We start from the raw sequence: 25034 nt of genomic DNA, 5'->3' as shown, positions 1-25034 counted from the left end.
GCTGTCAATAGATACCAGCTTCAGATTGATGGCTGCTGTCTATCTACAGCTGTGTGCTCCAAGCAACTGATATAGCCAGGCGTAAGATGGCTTTCGTTGTAATAGTTGTCTGGATCTCTGCCTGATAAGGTTACGAGGTAATTCATTAGCTTCTCTTCCTTTTGAAAAGGAGCCAATGTAAAATGTATTGCAATACCGAGGGAGGGTGGAGTTACTATTTGAAAGAAAGGAGTGTTTTTAAAATATTATTAATGTATTGGATGAGGGAAACCCAGAATATTACTTCACAGTAAGTCAGAAGATTAGAACCAGAGGATGTAAATAGAAATTGACAAAAAGGAAAATTAGAGGGAGTGGAATTCTGCAGAGTTCCCTGGTCTCCTGTCAGCGATACAGAATAGATACTGGGGAGAACTCCTTTACTCAAAGAGTGATAGGTGTTTGCAGTAATCTTTTTTTTTATTCGTTCACGGGATGTGGGCGTCGCTGGCAAGGCCGGCATTTATTGCCCATCCCTAATTGCCCTTGAGAAGGTGGTGGTGAGCCGCCTTCTTGAACCGCTGCAGTCCGTGTGGTGACGGTTCTCCCACAGTGCTGTTAGGAAGGGAGTTCCAGGATTTTGACCCAGCGACGATGAAGGAACGGAGATATATTTCCAAGTCGGGATGGTGTGTGACTTGGAGGGGAACGTGCAGGTGGTGTTGTTCCCATGTGCCTGCTGCCCTTGTCCTTCTAGGTGGCAGAGGTCACGGGTTTGGGAGGTGCTGTCGAAGAAGCCTTGGCAAGTTGCTGCAGTGCATCCTGTGGATGGTACACACTGTAGCCACAGTGCACCGGTGGTGAAGGGAGTGAATGTTTAGGGTGGTGGATGGGGTGCCAATCAAGCGGGCTGCTTTGTCCTGGATGGTGTCGAGCTTCTTGAGTATTGTTGGAGCTGCACTCATCCAGGCAAGTGGAGAGTATTCCATCACACTCCTGACTTGTGCCTTGTAGATGGTGGAAAGGCTTTGGGGAGTCAGGAGGTGAGTCACTCGCCGCAGAATACCCAGCCTCTGACCTGCTCTTGTAGCCAGAGTATTTACGTGGCTGGTCCAGTTAAGTTTCTGGTCAATGGTGACCCCCAGGATGTTGATGGTGGGAGATTCGGCGATGGTAATGCCGTTGAATGTCATGGGGAGGTGGTTAGACTCTCTCTTGTTGGAGATGATCATTGCCTGGCACTTGTCTGGCGCGAATGTTACTTGCCACTTATGAGCCCAAGCCTGGATGTTGTCCAGGCCTTGCTGCATGCAGGCTCGGACTGCTTCATTATCTGAGGGGTTGCGAATGGAACTGAACACTGTGCAATCATCAGTGAACATCTCCATTTCTGACCTTATGATGGAGGGAAGGTCATTGATGAAGCAGCTGAAGATGGTTGGGCCTAGGACACTGCCCTGAGGAACTCCTGCAGCAATGTCCTGGGGCTGAGATGATTGGCCTCCAACAACCACTATCATCTTCCTTTGTGCTAGGTATGGTTCCAGCCACTGGAGAGTTTTCCCCCTGATTCCCATTGACTTCAATTTTACTAGGGCTCCTTGGTGCCACACTCAGTCAAATGCTGCCTTGATGTCAAGGGCAGTCACTCTCACCTCACCTCTGGAATTCAGCTCTTTCGTCCATGTTTGGACCAAGGCTGTAATGAGGTCTGGAGCCGAGCGGTCCTGGCGGAACCCAAACTGAGCATCGGTGAGCAGGTTATTGGTGAGTAAGCGCCGCTTGATAGCACTGTCGACAACACCTTCCATCACTTTGCTGATGATTGAGAGTAGACTGATGGGGTGGTAATTGGCTGGATTGGATTTGTCCTGCTTTTTGTGGACAGGACATACCTGGGCAATTTTCCACATTGTCGGGTAGATGCCAGTGTTGTAGCTGTACTGGAACAGCTTGGCTAGAGGCGCAGCTAGTTCTGGAGCACAAGTCTTCAGCACTACAGCCGGGATGTTGTCGGGACCCATAGCCTTTGCTGTATCCAGTGCACTCAGTCGTTTCTTGATATCACGTGGAGTGAATCGAATTGTCTGAAGACTGGCTTCCGTGATGGTGGGGATATTGTGAGGAGGCCGAGATGGATCATCCACTCGGCACTTCTGGCTGAAGATGGTTGCAAACGCTTCAGCCTTGTCTTTTGCACTCACGTGCTGGACTCTGCCATCATTGAGGATGGGGATGTTTACAGAGCCTCCTCCTCCTGTTAGTTGTTTAATTGTCCACCACCATTCATGACTGGATGTGGCAGGACTGCAGAGCTTTGATCTGATCCGTTGGTTGTGGAATCGCTTAGCTCTGTCTGTAGCATGTTGCTTCCGCTGTTTAGCTTGAGTTGTAGCTTCACCAGGTTGGCACCTCAATCTGCCACGCAAGGTAATGGAGGCAAAAAAACATTGGGGTTAATCAAAAATACACTAGGAGGGGAGATTTTAGGATACCAGAGGGATGAGCTTTGATGGGCCAAATGGCCTTTCTTATCCTTGCCTTTTCTGATTTCCTCCTATCGACAGTCACCAGCTGACATTTCAGAGTGAGGCATTTCCAGACCTAGGCTGTGGGATTGACTGTAATCAGTGAAGAATTGAGCTGATTGCTTCAGGTAATTGATTAACAGATTTGGAAATGGTGCGTGATAGCCTTTAACCTGCAATGTGAGGTCTCCATTGCAATATTTATATAGAGTTAGACCAAAAGGGCTTCTTCTTCTCTTAAAGGGACCGCGTTGCTACACTGGAGAAGCTTCCAGGCTTTTGGGTTCCCCCACTTTTCCCCTCTCCTCTCCTCTGTAAAGCATTAACAAGACTGTACTTATGAGAAGTTGGAGAGATAAGGATTCAGAGAAAAACAGTGAAGAAGATTCCCAGTTTCAGGTCTGAGTTTAAGGAAGTTAAATCTATTTTCACTGGGGAAAAAGATGGAGGGGTTGGGACATCATTCAGCGTTTTAAAATAGTGTGAATGTGGACAGTGATTCCGGGTTAAATCAGAGGGCGTGGTCATAGAGTGAGGAGTTATCCCTTAAAGGGGAAGGAAAGTGCAGGGGAATACTTTGTGTTTCAAGCACTGCCACTTTTTACAAAACAAATCAATACTCTTATCGTGAATTTCTTTGACTTTTAAAAAAAAACCCACTAATCTCATCGTTGCAGGGACTCCCTCCTCGTTCGGCTGTTCCAGGCAATATTCCCACTGGAGTGGTTCCATTGCAAAGATCTATGGGTGGGATCCTGGCCACAAACTGGGAAATGAGCCTTCATGAGAGTTCTCTGGGGCCCACAGCTTCACCACAATTGACATCACCAGAGTGGCCTGGCAGGAAGAGAGACCCAGTACTTAGGGGAGGGGGGGCGCAAGAGTTCCACGGGGTTACTGATATATTGAGAATGCCCACCGCCTGCTACCATGGTAACTATTCTGTGGGAGTCTCAAGAATTATGTACATTGTGGTAATCGATTAACAAAAAGATATACTTGTTCAATGACTCTTGTCTCTGTACTTTTTTTGAGTTTGAAGTGACCTCCGATGATGTTAGTCTGATATCCCTCTGTCCACTGTTTTAACACAGGCACTAAGCCATTTATGTTAAACAAGTTAACACCTCAGTTAAAATAGCAGACAGAATATGATTGGGAGTTAGTCAGCTGATAGCTAGGCTTTGGCCCCAAGATCGATCACTGATAATATAATGGTACATATAGTAGAAAAATAGCTCTTTATTAGTAACTGTCGCAGAGCCTTACGATCTGCATCACGAGGTGATTGCTCACACTGCCCTGACCTTGTGTGATTTGTTATCTCGTGCTTTTAGATCTAGCATCTCTAGCCTACAAAAGCAAAATGTGGGTATACTCAGAGTACCCTGGTATACTATCCACTACGCCTTTGCCTGGAGCTCAGTTCCTTGATGATAGAAGTTTAATGCAGAGTTAGCCATTAGATAATGTAGACCATGACGGTAGCACCAGAGGACACGGCCTGAGCTTGAAGTGGGAGTAAACTCAAAACTAATCTGCGGGAAACAATGAGATGAATTTTAACCTAACCCGCCCGTTGGGAAACTGACGGGATCGGGTGCAACGCTGGTTTCACACCCTGATTTAGTCTGGGTCTGTTGTAGACTAATTGATAGAGATTGATTGCTACGATTAGTCAATTTCTCCAAGGAGAAATTTGCAGGGCTACAGGGAAAGAGTGGGGGGAGTGGGACTAATCGGATAGCTCTTTCAAAGAGCCGGCACAGACTCAATGGGCCGAATGGCCTCCTGTGCTGTATGATTCTAAGTCAGTGGAGAGTAATATTGGACGTGATGTAAAACCTGCATTCCACCCGATCCTGTGGGTTTTCCACCTGGTGAGTTAGGTTAAAATTACCCCCAATATTTCAGTGAGCCAGTAGTCAATCTATGGAACAGACACCCCAGGGAGACAGTGGGAGCAGTTTTAGTATTGATTCATTCAACTGCAAATTAGATAGAATTTCTTTCAGAAAGTAACATTTTGGGACACAGTATCTGAGTAATTTGAGACATGACATGTGGTAAGTGTAACATGCTTGGGAGGAAAAGGTGACTTTGGACCTATGGTTCCCCAAGCTCTCCACCCCTGGGGTTTTCCTCACCTCATGCCTGGGTCTGTTGTAGACCAATTGATAGAGATTGATTGCTAAGATTGGTCAACTTCTCGAAGGAGAAATTTGCAGGGCTACAGGGAAAGAGTGGGGGGAGTGGGACTAATTGGATAGCTCTTTCAGAGAGGCGGCACAGGCACGATGGGCCAAATGGCCTCCTGTGCTTTATGATTCTATGATTATCATGGTGTCATGTGACCAGCAGGATGGTAGAAGGCGAACTAGGTGGACTTTGGTCTTTTCTCGTCTAGCAATTCCTATGTTCCGTCACTTGCTGAGATAGAGTTACTGCAGCATATATCAGGCTGGAGGTAATCTGTCTCCTGTCTGTTGGTACAACCTCAAGTCTTCCCAACAGTTACGAGCTTTGTGAGACAGCTGCCTTCTGTTGCACTTGTCTCTGACTTGTACCCTCTCATTAAGTGACTTGATATGCCAAAATAACTTAAAGCAGTCCCTTTACAGCTCGGCGAGTTTGCCCGGTGAGCAGCTGATTCACATCGACCAGGAAAGTTTCAGGATCATTCCCTGGTGTGTGTTGAGTTAGCTGATCTGAGGTGGGGCAGCAGTAGGGCCGCTGCATTTAGCCTCAGCATCCTTGGGCTCTAGATTGCTATCCAACAGCAACTTGCGTTAATATAGTGCCTCCGTATTAAAAAAGCATTCCCAAAGTACATCACAGAAGAAATTAGAAAAGATCTTTATCCAGTGAGCTGGCAGTGATGAGGCTGGAATTGGGTTTGGTTGTGATTCCCCCTGTGGTTGAATAGCCCGGCACCACTCACTGTCAAGGCACACGTATGAAGAATTGGTCACTTGGGTGAGGAACTGGAGTGTGCCCGTGGAACCAAAATCCCACGAAGGCTTTAGGACAGGAGGTGAGAGGAGGAAATTGGTAAGAGGAAAAGTGCTGAGGTCAAACGCGATGTCATCACTTCGTAAGGTGCTGCATTTCTGCCCCTGTGTTTAGGCCGTTTCTGGGAGACAGTTGAAAGGTTAAAGATCAACCAGTTCTACGCGGCGCCCACTGCAATCCGACTCCTACTGAAGTACGGAGATGAGTGGGTGAAGTCACATGACAGATCTTCGCTGAAAACACTGGGCTCAGGTCAGTACGCCACATTACAGTGACTATGTGTGTGCGACGGAACAGCGGGTTTGGCCCTCCCCGGGCCATCAGAAACGTTGTTTTTTGCTGTACAATTTTCCCCTGAGCGAGGCCAAGGCACCTCACCTGCAGGGTAAGAGGGGAAGACCTGAGGGTGAGTCAAGCCCAGGGCCTTCCCCGCCCGGCTGATCTCACCTACCTCCCCGAGGAGGTGCCTGGTGGAAGACTGCTCGCCAGCTCTGTCAGTCTGGCACGGACAGAGGGTGAGGAGGTCAATCACAGGGGAAGGAGAGAACTGATCTCTGCTGCAGTCTGATTGGAATTAATGGCGAAATGCCAATCGCTCCCTGGGCCATTACGACTGGGAACAGGCACTGCTGCAGACATGATTGAGGGCTACAGTACTTTTGTTCCTGTCACCCGTCTTCTAGGAAGAACATGGAAACTGATGCCCAATAGGTCATAGAATCATAGAATGATGCAGCACAGAAGGAGGCCATTCGGCCCATCGTGTCTGTGCCGGCTCTTTGAAAGAGCTAACCAATTAGTCCCACTCCCCTGCTCTTTCACCATAGCCCTGCAGATTTTTCCTTTACAAGTATTTATTCAATTCCCTTTTGAAAGTTACTATTGAATCTGCTTCCACCACCCTTTCAGGCAGTGCATTCCAGATCATTACAACTCACTGTGTGAAAAAAATTCTCCTCATCTCCCCCTGGCTTTTTTGCCAAATACCTTAAATCTGTTTCCTCTGGTTACCGACCCTCCTGCCAGTGGAAACAGTTTCTCCCCATCGACACTATCAAAACCCCTCATCATTTTGAACCCCTCTATTAAATCTCCCCTTAACCTTCTCTGCTCTAAGGAGAACAACCCCACCTTGTCCAGTCTCTCCACATAACTGAAGTCCCTCATCCCTCGTACCACTCTAGTAAATCTCCTCTGCACCCTCTCTAAGGCCTTGACATCCTTCCTAAAGTGCGGTGCCCAGAATTGGACACAATACTCCAGCTGGGGCCTAACCAGTGATTTATAAAGGTTTAGCATAACTTCTGGTTCCATGGACAATAGCTGATGTCGGCTGAGTGCTTCTGTTACACCATCCAACTTTGTAATATTGCATCTCCTTCAGAGTATGTCACAGTGCAGAGATCTTTAAAGTTCTTTAATGGTGATTCACAGAGCAGCTTTTCTGATTGTACAGTTACCCACAGACCCTGCCGCTTGGGAGTGGGTTTTGCTAAATGATAAAATCAAACTGGAGGCAACTCTGTAACATTTACAAGGCCTACATTCAGTTGCAGCAGCTGCTGTGAGAATGGCTGAATCTTGACTGACTGAAGTCTACGCTTGACGTTGCCTTGTTCCCACCAAGACTGGTTAAAAGGGAATTGGATATATACTAGAAAAGGAAACATTTGCAGGGTTACGGGGAAAGGGCGAGGGAGTGGAACAATACGAACATACGAATTAAAAGCAGGAGTAGGCCATTCGGCCCCTCGAGCCTGCTCTGCCATTTGATAAGATCATGGCCGATCTGATTGCGACCTCAACCCTACTTTCCCGCCTACCTAATATGAACATACGGAAATAATTGGATAGCTCTTTCAAAGAGCTAGCACAGACATAATGGGTCGAATGGCTTCCTCCTGTGCTGTAAGATTCTATGGCTGAAATCACGATGTTCTAGAATTCAGTCGTTAGATTCAGGATCTTGTTCAATATATTTATTCAGCAATGAATGAAATTTAACTTTTTCGCTCGGTTTGACCCTTGACTTTTCAGTTGGGGAGCCCATCAACTCCGAGGCCTGGGACTGGTATTACAAAGTGGTTGGGGACGGCAGATGTCCGGTGGTGGATACCTGGTGGCAGACAGGTAAGAGGGTATTGTTACTGTAGGCCCATTAGAATAGATACCGTGCGACGTCCATGCTCCAGTGTATATGGTGTTTAACATACACCAGCCCAGCGATCCTCCACTTGTGATCTCAGCCATACTGCTGGATGAAAGTACAGGGTGATGATCAGGTATTTCACTGTAGGGAGGAAGCAAGAATCAGGGGCAAACTCTTCCTGCGCTACACATTCCATCCCATCAAGCACCAGTGCAACCTATATTTTTAATGAAACATTATACAGATCGTGGTTATAGAATTCTAAGAGTGTTCCAGTGATCCCTTCCGCAGACCCCATGCAGTCTCTCTGGTGGGCTGTACTGAAAGGTGTGTGATCACACTGTCGGAGGCATCAACAAGATAACTTGTTGAGAGGGAGCGGTTTGAGTTTAGAGTTTGAGCTTGAAGACATCGGAACAGGAGTAGGCCGTTCGAGACCTGCTCACGTCATCTTCCGGCCCTGAGCTTCAATTAGTTGTGAAACTGGTCATTTTTGAATGATGTGGGTCCTAACCTTCAGAATGGACGGCGGGTTCCTAGAAGATCATGGGAAAGGCTACGTGCAGATAAAACTTAAAAACAAATTAAAATGATAATGTAATGGAGAAAGGGGAATGCAAGCAACAGTTTCAAACTAAATTTAATTTTGGTGATAATTTTTAAAAAAGCATAACTTTTTGTTTCTTCCCATCCCACTCCTCTCCCCTTTTGGTTTCTTCCTGGGATATGGCCCTGTGGGTGCCCTCTGGGGTGTGGTCCCATGGGTGCTGTAATATGGACCCATATTTTCCAGGGTCTTTAATGGCATCAGCATAAGTGGGCCAATCTCCTGATACTCGAACTCCAGGAGTGTTCAATGTAAGGTGTAGCTCGAGTGAGAGGGAGAGAGACACTGTCCAATTATGTATCACTTGTGACTGTTGGTGAGGGGGGCTTTGCCATAATGTACTCTTAATGCTTCTATTATCTGTATGTAGCAATGACACATACCTTCCTGCGGTGCTCTGACTGATAAATAACCGCATGATGCGTGAAGCTGTCGGCCTGCTGGGATATCTAGGGAAGCCTGACTTGAGTTGAGAGATACACAGCGTCTTGGCTATTAAATGCTGCAGTCCAGATCTGTGCTGTGGTCCAGGATCCACTGCAGCTGTTTCTGTCATTGAGGTTACCAGCCTTAAAGGGGAGTCGCTCGCGCAGAAAAATATCCGGCAAATTTCTTGGATGGAGAAGAGCCTGAAGAGCTTGTCATCCTTGATGTCTTTGCTGTCGCTCCCTGATTACTTGGTTGGTAAAGACACCGCCCAGTGTCAAATTGTGTTATACGGACCCAGAAGAGAGGGGAAAAAAAATCAACCAGGATTCCCACATAGTTCCTATCCAATGATTCCTGATTAGTGTTGGGAAAAGACAGGACATCAGGCTCAGTAGTGATTCCCCCAGCAGTCAAATAGCCGCCCAACAACAACAAAAAGTGTGCCTTTAACATAGTAAAAACGTCCCAAGGTGCTTCGCAACACTCAGTGTCTTGGCTCGTGCATATAATGGCCATGGAGGTTGTCTGGTACCTGTGGAACCAGGCCCTAGTTTAGGTCGGGGCTTTCAGGAGATGAGGGAAGAAAAAATGGAGGAAAAGAAGAATATCATCATGCACAGGTGTGATTCGGCACGAATTACGTCTTCGTGTCGTGTGTCTGTGAGCAGGCAAAGGTTTGCCAAACAATTATTCGTGACGACAGAGCCCCTTTAAGAGCGGTTAGCCTGCTTCGAATGGCATTCTGTCTGCTTCTATGTACGTTTAAGGACTGCAGTGTTACAGGGAACAGCGCTGGCTTCCGAGTTAACTGGAAAATATTTACTCCGACGGATTAAACTCAGACCCTGAATCGGTGTGGGAAAAGATGAGCTCAATATATCCACGAATTGTATTAACCCTCTCCCTTCTGAAGGGTGAGCTGTAGGCATTTCAAGGGAACCAGCAGCGATTCTGATTGTGGGAAACTAGTAAAATGCATATCTAGGACTGATATGAGGAAGTTCTTCACACAAAGAGTGAACCAATACATGGGATGGACTCTGGTATCGACAGTGGAGGCGGAGAACCCTGCAATCACTTTAGAAACTGTTAGATTCTATGACGGGGGAGCTGTTCGTTTGTCCTTCGACATCAAAGAAGATGCCGGTGATGGACTGGGGTTGACAATTGTAAACAATTTTACAACACCAAGTTATAGTCCAGCAATTTTATTTTAAATCAAAGAAGATAGCCAGGATATCATCTCATTTACTGCAGTGAGTTGTTTGATGACTGATGAGACCTTACAGATTGAAGAGTGGATCCCTAATACACCAGGTTGGGGGATCTTGGTTTTTTAGACCAGACTTCCTCAGCTGGTGTTTACATTCAGCATCAGTAATGCGACGGGCCTCATAGTAGGAGGTGCCTCCCTCATGGATGGTTTTTCACCAGGCTTTCTTACCTCGAGCAAGTTGTTCCCACTCATGGACGTCTATTTTTGCACTGGTTTCAGTGTCGCTTTTAAGCAGTCTTTATATCTCTTCTGCTGTCCACCACAAAATCGTTTCCCAGTTGTCAATGCGCCATAAAAGATCTTCTTCGAGATTCGTTCAGCAGACAATCGCCTCACATGACCAGACCATCATGGTCGTGCCTTCACCATCAGAGCATCAGAGCATGTCAACTTCTTTCAGAACTTCAGTGTCTGGGATCCTGTCTTGCCATTTGATCTTCATTAGTTGTCTCAGGCAGCTTAGGTGAAAGTGTAGGGTCTTTCTGGATGGATGAACATAGGAACAGGAGAAGGCCATTCAGCCCCCTCAAGTCTGCTCCGCCACTCAGTTAGATCATGGCTGATCTGTATCTCAACCCTATTTACCCACCTCGGTTCCACATCCCTTAATAACTTGCCTAACAAAAATCTACCAGTCACAGTTCTGAAATTTTCAATTGACCCCCAGCCTCAACAGATTTTTGGGGAAGTGAGTTCCAGATGTCTACTACCCTTTGTGTTAAGAAATGCTTCCTGACATCACCTCCAATTTTAAGGTTATGCCCCCTAGTTCTGGACTCTCCCACCCGAGGATGAACTTAAGATGGGTTGAAAAGCCTTCCTCACCTGTACGTGACCGTGTGATGTTGGGCTGTAGTGGTAATGACGGGTGTTGATATAACGGCACTTTTATATCAGGAGGAGTAAAGCCAATGAGAGAGGTGGTTCTGCCGCTGGTCCTGTCAACAGATTAAGGCCTGCTGTTCCACAGAGAGCCAATCGCACACGTTTGCTTTCTGGGTCTCCGCCAATCCTGCACATCTCTGTATTACACAGAGCCCAGCGCACCAATGGAGAGTGTCTGGTTCCTTGCACCAAGTATAACAGGATGGGAAGGGCAGTGCGCAGCGATCCCTCTCCTGAGACAGGATCGGCAAGACATGGAGAAGTAAAAGGAGGCGGATCGTCAAAACGAAATGAGATTAGAGACTCGAATCCTGAGGGTGAATAAACTATTAAAGCAACATCGCAACTAATTACCGTGTGGCAGAATAACTGGGCAGATTCAGGTCCCAGATAGAACGCAGGACAAGGCGAGTTAGGCAAACCCATCATTAGTGGAATTTCAGCAATGCTAATGACAGCAGTGAGAATTCCATCTGGTCAAATCAGGATGGAAAGCTTAATAAAGAAACTGAACTGATGCTGGACCATCTCCCCAGTCTGTCTCTGTTTCTCTCTCTCACTCCCACTGGCTGAAAGTGAGGAACAGGTGTGATTGAGTTGCCGATAATGAGCATGGGTGAGATTTGGTGGCTGAGAAATAGGGAGATAAAAGCAAGTGAGAACAGGAGGAGGTGCTCGCTGTGTAAAGAATCAGGATGAAAGAAAGACTTGCATTTATATAGCGCCTTTCATGACCTCAGGACATCCCAAAGTGCTTCACAGCCGATGAAGTAATTTTTTGAAGTGTAGTCACTGTTGTAATGTAGGAAACACGGCAGCCAATTTGCGCACAGCAAGATCCCACAAACAGCAATGAGATAATGACCAGATCATCTGTTTTTAGTGATGTTGGTTGAGGGATAAATATTGGCCAGGACACACTTCAAAATAGTATCATGCGATTATTTACGTCCACTTGAGAGGGCAGGCGGGGCCTCGGTTTAACGTCTCATCCGAAAGACAGCACTTCTGACAGTGCAGCGCTCCCTCAGCACTGCGCTGAAGTGTCCACCTGGATCATGTGCTCAAATCTCTGGAGTGGGACTTGAACCCTCAGCCTTCTGACTCAGAGGCGAGAGTGCTGAGGATGAGGAGCTAAAGAGATCGGCCTATCAAAGTGAGGAGCAGGCTAGTAAAACCCTTGGACCCTGTAAAAAAAAAAAGTGGGGCGTGGGGACGTGGTAGTGGGGGGGTGCGGGTAGTCATCAACGATGAACTAAAACATTTCTTTGCAAACAGAACAAGCCTGTCTGAAACCTGTTGGGGATACGTTCTATGTGTATAGCGGGTTCTTCTTGTTTCGGAAGTAGTGCAGACACTTTGTGGTAAGTAGCTGCCCTCGCACTCTGCTTGAAATGACCCTCCTCCCGTTTCCTGACACGGACTGTAAGTGTTGTTTTTCAGAGACCGGTGGAATCTGTATAGCGCCTCGTCCTGCCGACAGAGATGCAGAGATTGTCCCTGCCTTGGCAATGAGGCCCTTCTTTGGCATAAACCCTGTCCTCATGGACAACCAGGTAATCAGAATATGTTGACTTTTCCCTTTTAATTCACCTCGCCTCTCCTGACCTCTGCCTGTGGAGATCAGGAAGAATCCAGACTTGTCTGAATTGGAGGGCTACTCGGACTTCCTGCTGAAGGAGCCGGTGAGAATTTACTGTGTTCGGATCTGGCCAGGATTCAGTGGGAATGTGCGGGACACTCTGTGAAACTGCCATACTGCTTTTAACTCTTCCCGTCACGGGGAGAGGGGAGGGGAATGGTATCGCTCACGAGTCACCCGAGAATGTGGTGTCTTCCGTGAGTCAATAAATAACGAGTCATCTCCACCTGTGGTCCAGTGGGTAAAGGGCACTGCCCAGTGGAGCACTAAAACCAAATGGTTCCAGCTTTGATCCCCCCCATTCTTGACACAGAAGAATTACTCAGACCTGCCAGCTCCACACAGCGCTCTGTGACCGCTATCTGCAGTGTCAACTGGGCCCTTAGGTTTGATTTCAGAATTGTTGTCTGTGTACTGACTTTTGTTCTGTGTCCATTCCAGGGTAGGATATTAGCAGGGAACAACGTCTCTGGGTCTCTCTGCATCGCACAGCCGTGGCCTGGGATGGCTCGAACTATCTACAATGACCACGACAGATTTGTGAACACGTATTTTAAAGCCTACCCCAGTAAGTGGAAGTGTTGTGTTGATACTAAGATTTACTTGAATGATACTTCAGGGATGAGGGACTTCAGTCATGTCGAGAGATTAGAGATCCTGAGATTGTTCTCCTTAGAACAGAGAAGGTTAAGGGGAGATTTAGGAAATTAGGAACATAGGAACAGGATTAGGCCATTCAGCCCCTCGTGCCTGCTCCGCCATTTGATAAGATCATGGCTGATCTGTGAGCTAACTCCAAATACCTGCCTTTGGCCCATATCCCTTAATACCTTTGGTTGCCAAAAAGCTATCTATCTCACATTTAAATTTAGCAATTGAGCTAGCATCAATTGCCGTTTGCGGAAGAGAGTTCCAAACTTCTACCACCCTTTGTGTGTAGAAATGTTTTCCAATCTCACTCCTGAAAGGTCTGGCTCTAATTTTTAGACTGTGCCCCCTACTCCTAGAATCCCCAACCAGCGGAAATAGTTTCTCTCTATCCACCCTATTCGTTCCCCTTAATATCTTATAAACTTCGATCAGATCACCCCTTAACCTTCTAAACTCCAGGGAATACAACCCCAATTTGTGTAATCTCGCCTCGTAACTTAACCCTTGAAGTCCGGATAACATTCTAGTAAACCTACGCTGCACTCCCTCCAAGGCCAATATGTCCTTCCGAAGGTGCGGTGCCCAGAACTGCTCACAGTACTCCAGGTGCGGTCTAACCAGGGTTTTGTATAGCTGCAGCATAACTTCTGCCCCCTTGTACTCCAGTCCTCTAGATATAAAGGCCAGCATTCCATTAGCCTTATTGATTATTTTCTGCACCTGTTCATGACACTTCAATGATCTATGTACCTGAACCCCTAAGTCCCTTTGGACATCCACTGTTTTTAACTTTTTACCATTTAGAAAGTACCCTGTTCTATCCTTTTTTGATCCAAAGTGGATGACCTCACATTTGTCTACAATGAATTCCATTTGCCACAGTTTTGCCCATTCACCTAATCTATCATTATCGCTTTGTAATTTTATGTTTTCATTTACACTGCTTACAATGCCACCAATCTTTGTGTCATCGACAAACTTAGATCTGAGACTTTCTATGCCTTCATCTAAGTCGTTAATAAATATTGTGAATAACTGAGGCCCCAAGACAGATCCTGCCAATGTGAGTACCTACCCATTATCCCTACTCTCTGTCGCCTTTCGCTCAACCAACTTCCTAACCAAGTCCGTACTTTTCCCTCGATTCCATGGGTTTCTATCTTAGTTAACAGTCTCTTATGTGGGACCTTATCAAATGCCTTCTGGAAGTCCATATAAATAACATCCATTGACATTCCCCTTTCCACTACTTTAGTCACCTCTTCAAAAAATTCAATCAGGTTTGTCAGGCACGACCTACCTTTCACAAATCCATGCTGGCTCTCTCTGATTAACTGAAAATTCTCGAGATGTTCAGTCACCCTATCCTTAATTATAGACTCCAGCATTTTCCCCACAACAGATGTTAGGCTAACTGGTCTATAATTCCCTGGTTTCCCTCTCTCTCCTTTCTTAAAAAGCGGAGTGACATGTGCAATTTTCCAATCCAGAGGGACAGTTCCTGAATCTAGAGAACTTTGAAAGATTATAGTTCGGACATCTGCAATGTGCTCAGCTACTTCCTTTAAAACCCTGGGATGGAAATCATCTGGTCCTGGGGATTTGTCACTCTTTAGTGCTATTATTTTCTTCATTACTATTGCTTTACTTATGTTAATTTTATCGAGTCCCTGTCCCCGATTCAATATTAGTTTTCTTGGGATTTCCGGCATGCTATCCTCTTTTTCTACTGTAAATACTGACGCAAAGTAATTGTTCAACGTGTCCGCCATTTCCCCATTGTCAATGACAATATCCCCACTTTCAGCTTTTAAGGGGCCAACACTGCTCCTGACCACCCTCTTTTTCCTAATATAATTATAAAAGTTATTCGTATTGGTTTTGATATCCCTTGCAAGTTTCTTTTCATACTCTCTTTTTGTAGCTCTTACTATCTGTTTTGTGACTCTTTGTTGATCTTTGTATCTTTCCCATTCGCCAGGATCTGTGCCATTTTTTGCCTTTTTGTATGCCCTTTCCTTATGTCTTATACTGTCCCTTACCTCTTTAATTGTCCATGGTTGTTTTTTTTGGCAAGTAGAGTTCTTGCCCCTCAGGGGTATAAACCGATTCTGTATCACGTTAAATGTTTCTTTAAACATTTCCTACTGATCATCAGTCGTTTTACCCATTAACAGATTTGCCCAGTTTACTGTGGACAGTCTCTGTCTCATCCCATTGAAGTCGGCCTTACCCAAGTCTAGAATCTTAGCAGCTGACTCACTTTATTCCCTTTCTACATTGAACTCGATCATGTTATGATCGCTATTGGATAGATGTTCGCGTACAGTTAAGCCGTTAACTAAATCTGGTTCATTACTCATTACTAAATCTAGTATGGCTTGCCCCCTTGTTGCCTCCAGGACATACTGCTGTAGAAAACTATCCCGAACACACTCAAGAAATTCACTACCTTTCTGACAGTTGCTAGTCTGCTTTTCCCAATCTATGTGAAGGTTAAAGTCCCCCATTAAGACCACTATGCCTTTCTTATATGCTTGTCTAATCTCTGCATTTATACAATCTAGCACTTCAGAGCTGCTGCCAGGGGTCCTATACACAATTCCCACTACAGTCTTAGATCCTTTCCTATTTCTCAATTCAACCCATAAGGTCTCTGTTGGCTGCTTACCTCTCGTTATATCCTCCTTTATCATTGAAGTGATTTCATCTCTAATCATTAAGGCTACTCCTCCCCCTCTTCCATTTTCCCTATCTCTCCTGTAGACCTTATAACCTGGTATATTTAGTTCCCAATCCTGACCATCCTGCAGCCATTTCTCAGTGATAGCTATCATGTCATACCCTCCAATTTGAATTTGAACCTGTAGTTCATTTAATTTATTCCTTATACTCCATGCATTTGTATATAGAACTCTTAGTTGGGCCACACACCCTAGCCTGACCTTCAGCTTTGATGCTGGGTTAATCGCCTTACACCTTCTAGTTTTCACTTTATCTGTAGTGTCTAAAGTACACTTTCTTTCTGCTGCTCTACGCTTTTCCCTATCACTTGTTCTTGAACAACTGTTTGTACTATTTGTATTGTAAATTTCCCCTGGGTCTTCCCCTCTCTTGCTGCTCTCAACTTTACTCCCTTCTGACTCCCCTCTCAGGTTCCCATCCCCCTGCCACTCTAGTTTAAACCTAGTAGAGATTTAGTAGAGGTGTTCAAAATTATGAAGGGCTTTGATAAACTAAAAAGAAACTGTGGGAAGGTTGATAACCAGAGGTCACAGATTTAGGATAATTGGTAAAAGAACCAGGGAGGAGATGAAGAGGATTTTTTTTTTACACAGCGAGTTGTTATGACCTGGAATGCGCTGCCTGAAAGGGTGGTGGAATCAGATTCAATAATAACTTTCAAAAGTAAAAATTTGCAGGGCTATGGGGAAAAAGCAGGGAGAGTGGGACTAATTGGATAGCTCTTCCAAAGAGCCGACACAGGCATGATGGGCCGAATGGCCTCCTTTTGTGTAGTATCAGTCTATGATAAACTTCAGCGTGAAGCAGGGCTCAGCTGCTAATGAACTGTATCGAGGTTATCTGCTTTGAATCGAAGAATGGGAACATAGATGGAAGAGGGAGGAAAGATCAGGGGAGTAATGGCCCAGTCGTATCAATAAAATAGTGAAAGGTTGTGACAGAGTGCAGCACTGGCTGGTATTTGGGAGCTGGTTGCCTAGTCGTTAGCTGCTAGAAATAATTATCCAGGGGAGCCTGAAGGGGAGAGACAGAAGGAATCAGCACCAGGTATTCAACACCAATAAACAAACCCGCATCTTCTGCAGCAACCAAGCGTCCCGATATTGAGACGACTCGCTGCTGGATAATCTGTCAGATCTGCGACCTCCTTGATCCTTCTCCGTGGCAGTGAAGGGTCAGCCGCCATTGGAGGCTGATGAACTGCATTGTGAGTGGGATTTGGACAGACCATTTTCTTTCAGTTGAGGATATAGGACGAGTTGGAAGATGACAAGCCCGCTTGACGAGGCAAAGCTGTCATTTGAAGTGGTTAATATCTTGCTCTCAAGGCCGGCTGGCTGTCTCCAGTCCTTCTGAGGATTGGCTCCCAACTGATTTATTGGAAAAGTGAAGGAATTACATTCTGTTTTAGAACGTTTTTGACTTTGAACTGCACGATGGCTCAGTGGGTCGGTGCACTTTGTCGACTTCTAATATATTTTTAACTCTTCTTGAGGTACTTATCCAATGCACACTGTTTATTACTGGGCTTACCGACGAGGCGATTCCTACGTTCATTCCCAGGTCTGTGGGTGCACTTCCATTAGTCTCCATGGGCCTAGGGCTAAGGGAAAGAAAATAGTTCCCTCCTATTCCCCATCACTGACTGGTTGCTCATTTTGGAAATTGTTTGGCTGTCAGATGTAGGAAGCGTGAGGCTTGGCTGTGACATCCCACAGTCGAATAGCCTGCTGATATTCACTGCCTAGGCTCATACATGAGGAATGGTCATTTGGAAGGTAGGTGGCAGATTGAGAATAACATGGGGAAATGTGAAACTATCCACTTTGGCAGGAAAAATAGAAAAGCAGAACATTTTTTAAAAGGTGAGAGACTAAGAAATGTTGGTAGTCAGAGGGATTTGGGTGTCCTTGTACACAGATCACAAAAAGTTAACCTGCAGATACAGCAAGCAATTAGGAACGCAAATGGTATGTTGGTCTTTATTGCAAGGGGGTTGGAGTATAAGAGTAAGGAGGTCTTGCTGCAATTATATAGGGCTCTGGTGAGACCACATCTGGAGTACTGTGTACAGTTTCAGTCTTCTTACCTAAGGAAGAATATACTTGCCTTAGAAAGGGCGCAATGAAGATTCACTAGATTGATTCCTGGGATGATTGAGTTGTCCTATGAGGAGAGATTGAATAGAATGGGCCTATATTCTCTGGAGTTTGGAAGAATGAGAGGTGATCTCATTGAAACGTATGAAATTCTTAGAGAGCTTAACAGGGTAGATGCTGATAGGCTGTTTCCCTTGGCTGGAGAGTCTAGAACTAGGGGTCATAGTCTCAACATAAGGGGTCGGTCATTTAGGACTGAGATGAGGAAAACATTCTTCACTCAGAGGGTTGTGAATCTTTGGAATTCTCTACCCCAGAGGGCTGTGGATGCTCAGTCATATTAGTATATTCAAGATTGAGATGGATAGATTTTTGGACACTAAGGGAATTAAAGAATAAGGGGATCGGGCAGGAAAGTGGAGTTGAGGTAGAAGATCAGCCGTGATCTTACTGAATGGCGGAGCAGGCTCGAGGGGCCGTATGGCCTACTCCTGCTCCTATTTCTTATGTTCTTATTTGGGCAAGGTAACAGAGGGTTGTGTGTCTGTTGAATCGTACCCCACCATGAGGCACTGCTTTCGGCACTGCTTTCAGAAGACAAAAAAAAAAGTGCAAAATAAAAATAAAACTACCTTTCAGGAATATAAGAATGACAGGACAGCACAGCATAGTGCTGTGGTGAATGGGACGGGTTCATGCCTGTGATCCTTCACACTGTGAAGTACTGATCTCAGCCTGGTTACCAATGGAGAAAAAAAATTGTTCCCACCCATTCTCGATCATTGTCTGGTTGCTTCTTTTGGAAACTGTTTGGCTATCAGGTGTAGGAAGGAAGTTGACTGTGATACCCCCTCCAGTCGAATAGCTTGCTGATAGTCACTGTCTCGGCTCATACACGAGGAACGTCTGCTGTAAGAGAGGATGTAGTAGTATGGTCAGACCCTGACCAGAGGGTTTGGTTCTTCCCTGCAGGGAGGGAGGTCCCTCCACTCGTCCAATCCCAATTTTACACAAACCTGCTCTCCGAATCCACTTTATATTAATTCCTTTGTCGTTTCAAGACTGAGGTGGTGCCCATCCTCCATCTCCTATCTGGATGATCACCTTCTCTTCACAGATGAATGATCTCAAATCTATGTTCATGATTATAAAATAAATCTGCACTGAACTGATTGATGTGAGAGAGGATGGAATAGGACAGTCAGGCCTTAGGGGCAAGGCTGTGGAGTGTAGCCTGGGAGTGCTGACACTATATAAAGATAACCGAATCATTCCTCTGCTCCTACCTTTATATTTCCCTCCACGATACGCACCGTTACCCAGCTGGAAGGGTCGCCAACCATCCTTGAACTGGTCGCTTAAAAGGCTCGGGTGATCTTCACACTAGTTTTCACTCCCTCTTTCTTCAGACAAGCCTGGGCATGGGGCAGTTACTGGTGTGGGCTTCCTCCTGAAATCGTGTCAAATTACAGGTCAGCTGTGTTCCTTCTAGGCTATCTGAAGCATTGATTTGTGTGCACCAGTCAATTTGTTCCAGTGTTCGATTCCTGACACGTGCTCCGTTACCTGGTCTCGGCTGCGGTTACCCAGTAAAGCTAAAGAGGTGGGGGGGAGAGGGGGAGGAAATCAGCCAGGGCTCCCACTTCAGATCCCTGTCCAGTGACTCCTGTTAGAAAGTACAGCCCCAGAATTTCACGGGAATCTCCCGATCTCGGGCTGTAACGTCGGCGGGAAGTTGGTGGAACTCCCGGAGAAATAGCACAAATGGTCGATTTTAGCCCTAGCGGGAATTCCAGGCGAGTGTGTGTGGATATCTGTTGAAGGATAGGATCGTGCTTATCCGTGGTATCTCCCCCTCAATTGAAGAGCCTCACTAAGTGCCAGGCAATGACCATCTCCACCAAGAGAGAGTCTAACCACCTCCCCTTGACATTCAACGGCATTACCATCACCAAATCCCCCACCATCAACATCCTGGGGGTCACCATTGACCAGAAACTTAACTGGACCAGCCACATAAATACTGTGGCTACAAGAGCAGGTCAGAGGCTGGGTATTCTGCGGCAAGTGACTCACCTCCTGACTCCCCAAAGCCTTTCCACCATTTACAAGGCACAAGTCAGGAGTGTGATGGAATACTCTCCACTTGCCTGGATGAGTGCAGCTCCAACACTCAAGAAGCTCGACATCATCCAGGATAAAGCAGCCCGCTTGATTGGCTCCCTTCACCACCGGCGCACTGTGGCTGCAGTGTGTACCATCCACAGGATGCACTGCAGCAACTCGCCAAGGCTTCTTCGACAGTACCTCCCAAACCCGCGACCTCTACCACCTAGAAGGACAAGGGCAGCAGGCACATGGGAACAACACCACCTGCACGTTCCCCTCCAAGTCACACACGATCCCGACTTGGAAATATATCGCCGTTCCTTCATCGTCTCTGGGTCAAAATCCTGGAACTTCCTTCCTAACAGCACTGTGGGAGAACCTTCACCACACGGACTGCAGCGGTTCAAGAAGGCGGCTCACCACCACCTTCTCAAGGGCAATTAGGGATGGGCAATAAATGCCGGCCTCGCCAGCGACGCCCACATCCCATAAACAAATAAAAAAAAGCAAGGCTCACACGTGAAGAGATTGTGTGAGGTAGCGGAGGGCAGCCGGTACCCTGTGGAACATGAACCCCAGCAGGAATCAGTGCCTTTCAGGAGAGGAGGGGAGAAGATCGGAAAGAAAAAATAAAAATAAATATATATATTTTTTTTAAAAACACCAAACGATTCGGGGCGATTTCTTTCTTTCTTTGCAGACCATTTTTTCACAGGAGATGGAGCGTACCGATCTGAGGAGGGGTATTACCAGATCACGGGCAGATTGGACGATGTCATCAACATCAGCGGTCACAGACTGGGCACGGCAGAAATTGAAGGTGCCGTGGTAAGAGACAAGCAATATCGAGATGAAGTTACTATTAAAATTGATATCGTCAGGTGATTTTTTTTTTTGATTTGTGCTTTTTAAAAATGAATTTTGGGGATATGGGTGTCGCTGGTGAGGCCGGCATTTATTGCCCATCCCTAGGTGTCCCGAGAAGGTGATGGTTGGTGGGCCTACTTTAAACTTGCTTGCTCGGCCACTTTGGAGGGCAGTTAAGAGTCAACCACATTGATGCGGAAGTGGAATCACATATAGGCCAGACTGGGCGAGGACAGCAGGTTTCCTTCCCTAAAGGTCATTAGTGAACCAGTCGGGGTTTTACGACAATCCGACAGCTCCATGGTCACTTTTACTGATACCCAGCTTTTCATTTCCAGAATTAAAAATTTTTTTTTAACTGAATTCAAATTCTCAAACTGCCAGGATAGGATTGCAGCTCAGATTCTCTGGACGTTCATTAAAGGATTTCAGTATTTGGGAAGGGCACACTTTTCCCATTGTTGGGGCCCATTGTTAGTATCAAATTCTCTCAGGTCACGTATATAGCACAGGCCAAACGCAGAGCAAAACTCCCTTCTCTTTTCTCGAACAGAGGCCTAAATTTAAATCATTGCGCCTGTTTTCTGGGCCTAGAATGGACACATCGATAACCAATTTAGCAGGGCAGAGGCCCATGCCCAATCTGCACTGGCTTTTGGGCCGTTGCTAAATTGGGCGGGTCTTCTTATAGGCGACCCTGACAGCTGCCTGAAACGAGCAAAGGCCTCATTTCAATATTGGACTGAGGCTCCTGCACCCATTTCAGACCAGGATCACTAAATTTGTTTGCCCTAGACGGTGCTTGAGCTGCACAGTCTCCGACTAGTATATCCGGGGTCACGAGCAGCGCAACCAGCGGTCTTGTGAGGAGAGCAGTCTTTAATCCCACAGTCAAATTAAATCACTGACCCCAAGTTTTCTTTGAACTTTCAGAATCAGCACCAAGTTGTGGCAGAATCTGCGGCGATTGGATGTGCACATCAGATCAAGGGAGAAGGTGAGAGCAGCAACAAAGAGAAGCATTTCGGCCAGCGCAGAGAAATAAGAACTGGTTAAATAGGTGCAAGGCCCTCACTATCGAAACTATCACGTCACTCGGACCTGAAGCCTGAGACGGTGTACCTTCATGGGGAGTCACTGCCCTCAGGAGAGGAGAGAAGAAAATAAGAGTGTTGGAAGTTACGCTAAACCTTTATAAAACACTGGTTAGGCCCCAGCTGGAGTATTGTGGCCAATCCTGGGCCCCCACACTTTAGGAAGGATGTCAAAGCCTTGGAGAGGGTACAGAAGAGATTTACTAGAATGGTACCAGGGATGAGGGACTTCAGTTATGTGGAGAGATTAGGGAAACTGGAATTGTTCTCTTCAGAGCAGAGAAATTTAAGGGGAGATTTGATAGAGGTGTTCAAAATTATTAAGGATTTTGATAGAGAAGTAAGGAGAAACTGCTCCCAGTGGCAGATGGGTCGGTAACCAGAGGACACAGATTTTAGGTAATTGGCAAAAGAACCAGAGGTGACATGCGGGAAAAAAAATTTAAGCAGCAAGTTGTTACGATCTGGAATACGCTGCCTGAAAGGATGGTGGAAGCAGATTCAATAGTAACTTTCAAAAGGGAATTGGATAAATAATTGTAGGGAAAGAATTTGCAGGGCTATGGGGAAAAAGCAAGGGAGTGGGACCAATTGGATAGCTCTTTCAAAGAATCGGCATAGGCACGATGGGTCGAATGGCCTCCTTCTGTGCCGTATCATTCTACGATTCTATGGAATGAGAAAAACACCGAGCCCAATATTGAGCAACCAACCCAGCCATCTTTTCCTTCTCTCAAATCCGTATCCTCGTTCTCCTGTCTCAATCAGGAGCTGGTCCAGTTTGGTTTTGAATGTATCAGTGGAATCAGCCTATTCCGTAAGTCTATGACTCTGAGTACAAGCAAATAATCGAAGGGGCTGCAATAACAAAATCACGTGGCTGTCGGCCTCAACACAAAGAGGAAGAACTTTAACAATAGGAGCCAATGAGATTACAGACACGTTTCACACCACAATAACTCCATTTTTCTAATGGATAAAAATAAAATAAATTTCTCCCCAACCCCAACAAAAATGAGGATATCTCCATCGCACAGAGAGTGGTCTAACTGGTCTGACACGGGAGTCACTTTGCCTTCATAGGGTCTGATTGACATTAGTACTTTTGCTTCTCTTCCCAGGGTCCTATGTCTTCATCGTTCTAAAGGATGGAACAGATGTTGCTGAGCACATCATCAATAAGGAACTGAAAGACATTGTCTCCCAGAAGATCGCCAAGTATGCCGCTCCCGATTATATCCAGGTAATGAGCTGGTCTGGTGTGAACCCCAGTGTTCTTGTGCACACTGAATGAAGCGGACTGGATTGGGGCTGACTCCTGAGAGAAAACATCTGGACTGTTTCTAACCCAAGCTCTCTTTGATAACGTGCATGGGTTCTGTCCACAACACCCCACGGGATGTCAGTAACAGCTGGAGCTCAGCAGCGTGGTGGGGTTGTGCATTGGTGCTCCAGTGTTTTGTACCTTGGAGTATCAGGGTGCAGGTTACTGCCTCTGTTCCCTACAGGTAGAGTGCTCAATTCTGGCCCTATCGGAGGGGCAAGCAATGAGTGAAGGCTCTAAATGATCCTGTAAAGGTTGGATGAAAAAGCAGATGACAAGTTTCCTTTGGTCAGTCACATATGCCTCTTAGCACTCAGCTTATAAGGGAACATCAGAAAGACCCCCAATATTTCTGTGAGTAAATGTATTGTGTGGCTTAGTACAGAACCACACAGCAAGGTTGCTGCAGCCTTATCTGATTTTAGCAAGAGCAGCAATGAAGGCAGTCCAATTGCCATTACCACCTCAGTTAAGACAACAAATTTAGGTGTCAGCCGTAGCTCTCGCCTCTGAGTCAGAAGGTCATGGGTTCAAGCCCCACTCCAGAGACTTGAGCACACATCACCTCGACTTGACACTCCCAATGCAGTACTGAGGGAATGCTGCACTGTCGGAGATGTGGGTTTACGGATTAGACGTTAAACCGAGGCCCCGTCTGCCTTCTCAGGTGGACGTAAAAGATCCCACAGCACTATTTCGAAGAAGAGCAGGGGACTTCTGCCCAGTGCCATGGTTAACATTTATCCCTCAACCAACATCGAAAACAGTTGACCTGGTCATTTATTTCATCGCTGTTTGTGGGACCTTGCTGTGTGCAAATTGGCTGCCGCTTTTCCTACTATTACAACAGTGTCTACAATTCAAAAGTACTTCATTGGCTGTGAAGCGCTTTGGGACGTCCTGAGGTCGTGAAAGACGCCATATAATTTTTTAAAAATTTGGTGAGAGGTTCCCATTCTAGATTGCTCTCCAGTGACCCCTGCTGGAAAGTGAATGTATGTGTGAGCGTGTGTGACTGTCAGGTGATGACAGGATTGAGCAGGCCTGTGATACCCCGACAGTCAAATATCTTCCCGGCCCTCACCACCGAGGTTTGTTTATACATGAAAAAAAAGACCACTTGGGCAGGTTACTGGAGAGCTGCTGGTGCCTGTGGAGCTGTAACCGTACTCCTGGGAGAAGAGCAGTAAGGGGAGAAAATCAAAGAGTGAGGGAAAACAGCACCCAGGAATGGCAAAAACCTGAGAACAGGTTATCCACTAAATCTCAGTCAGTGAAGTGACTGCCAGGGAAAGAATGGTCTGATAGAAAGATTGGTGGGTGGGGATAGTCCAACCCTCCAGCATGGGCATTCAAATCAGCAGTGAATTCACCACAAGATTTTGAAAGCAATGAAACGACCATAATCCCATAAGATCAGTTCTCCATGAGAATGGAAGCAGCCTAAATAAAGTAGCAGGAAATGTTGGAAGTGCAGAGCAGGTAAGGCAGCGGCTGAAAAAAGTAATCTTTTCAAAGGGTCCCGAACCAAAACAACAACAACTTGCATTTATATAGCACCTTTAATCGCTCCAGCACTGGCGACCGTGCCTTCATCTGCCTAGGCCCTAAGCTCTGGAATTCCCTCCCAAAACCTCT

The 25034-nt window shown here is 46.2% G+C and overlaps 1 protein-coding gene across 1 annotated transcript in view; it reads left to right on the top strand.

Annotated features, from left to right (window-relative positions):
• LOC137326687 (acetyl-coenzyme A synthetase 2-like, mitochondrial) overlaps positions 1–25034 on the top strand; it is a 63536-nt gene that overhangs the window by 33651 nt on the left and 4851 nt on the right. Inside the window, exons 7-13 of the mRNA XM_067992007.1 lie at positions 5634–5771; positions 7557–7649; positions 12309–12421; positions 12949–13075; positions 20812–20939; positions 21912–21975; positions 23194–23315. Coding sequence (XP_067848108.1) covers positions 5634–5771; positions 7557–7649; positions 12309–12421; positions 12949–13075; positions 20812–20939; positions 21912–21975; positions 23194–23315 — 785 coding nt within the window. The remainder of the gene's footprint in view (positions 1–5633; positions 5772–7556; positions 7650–12308; positions 12422–12948; positions 13076–20811; positions 20940–21911; positions 21976–23193; positions 23316–25034) is intronic.

The sequence above is a fragment of the Heptranchias perlo genome, chromosome 10 (assembly GCF_035084215.1).
Source record: "Heptranchias perlo isolate sHepPer1 chromosome 10, sHepPer1.hap1, whole genome shotgun sequence".
NCBI classification, from domain to species: domain Eukaryota; kingdom Metazoa; phylum Chordata; class Chondrichthyes; order Hexanchiformes; family Hexanchidae; genus Heptranchias; species Heptranchias perlo.
Note: the sequence above shows the minus strand (reverse complement) of the source record. Positions and strands in the feature narration are given on the sequence as shown.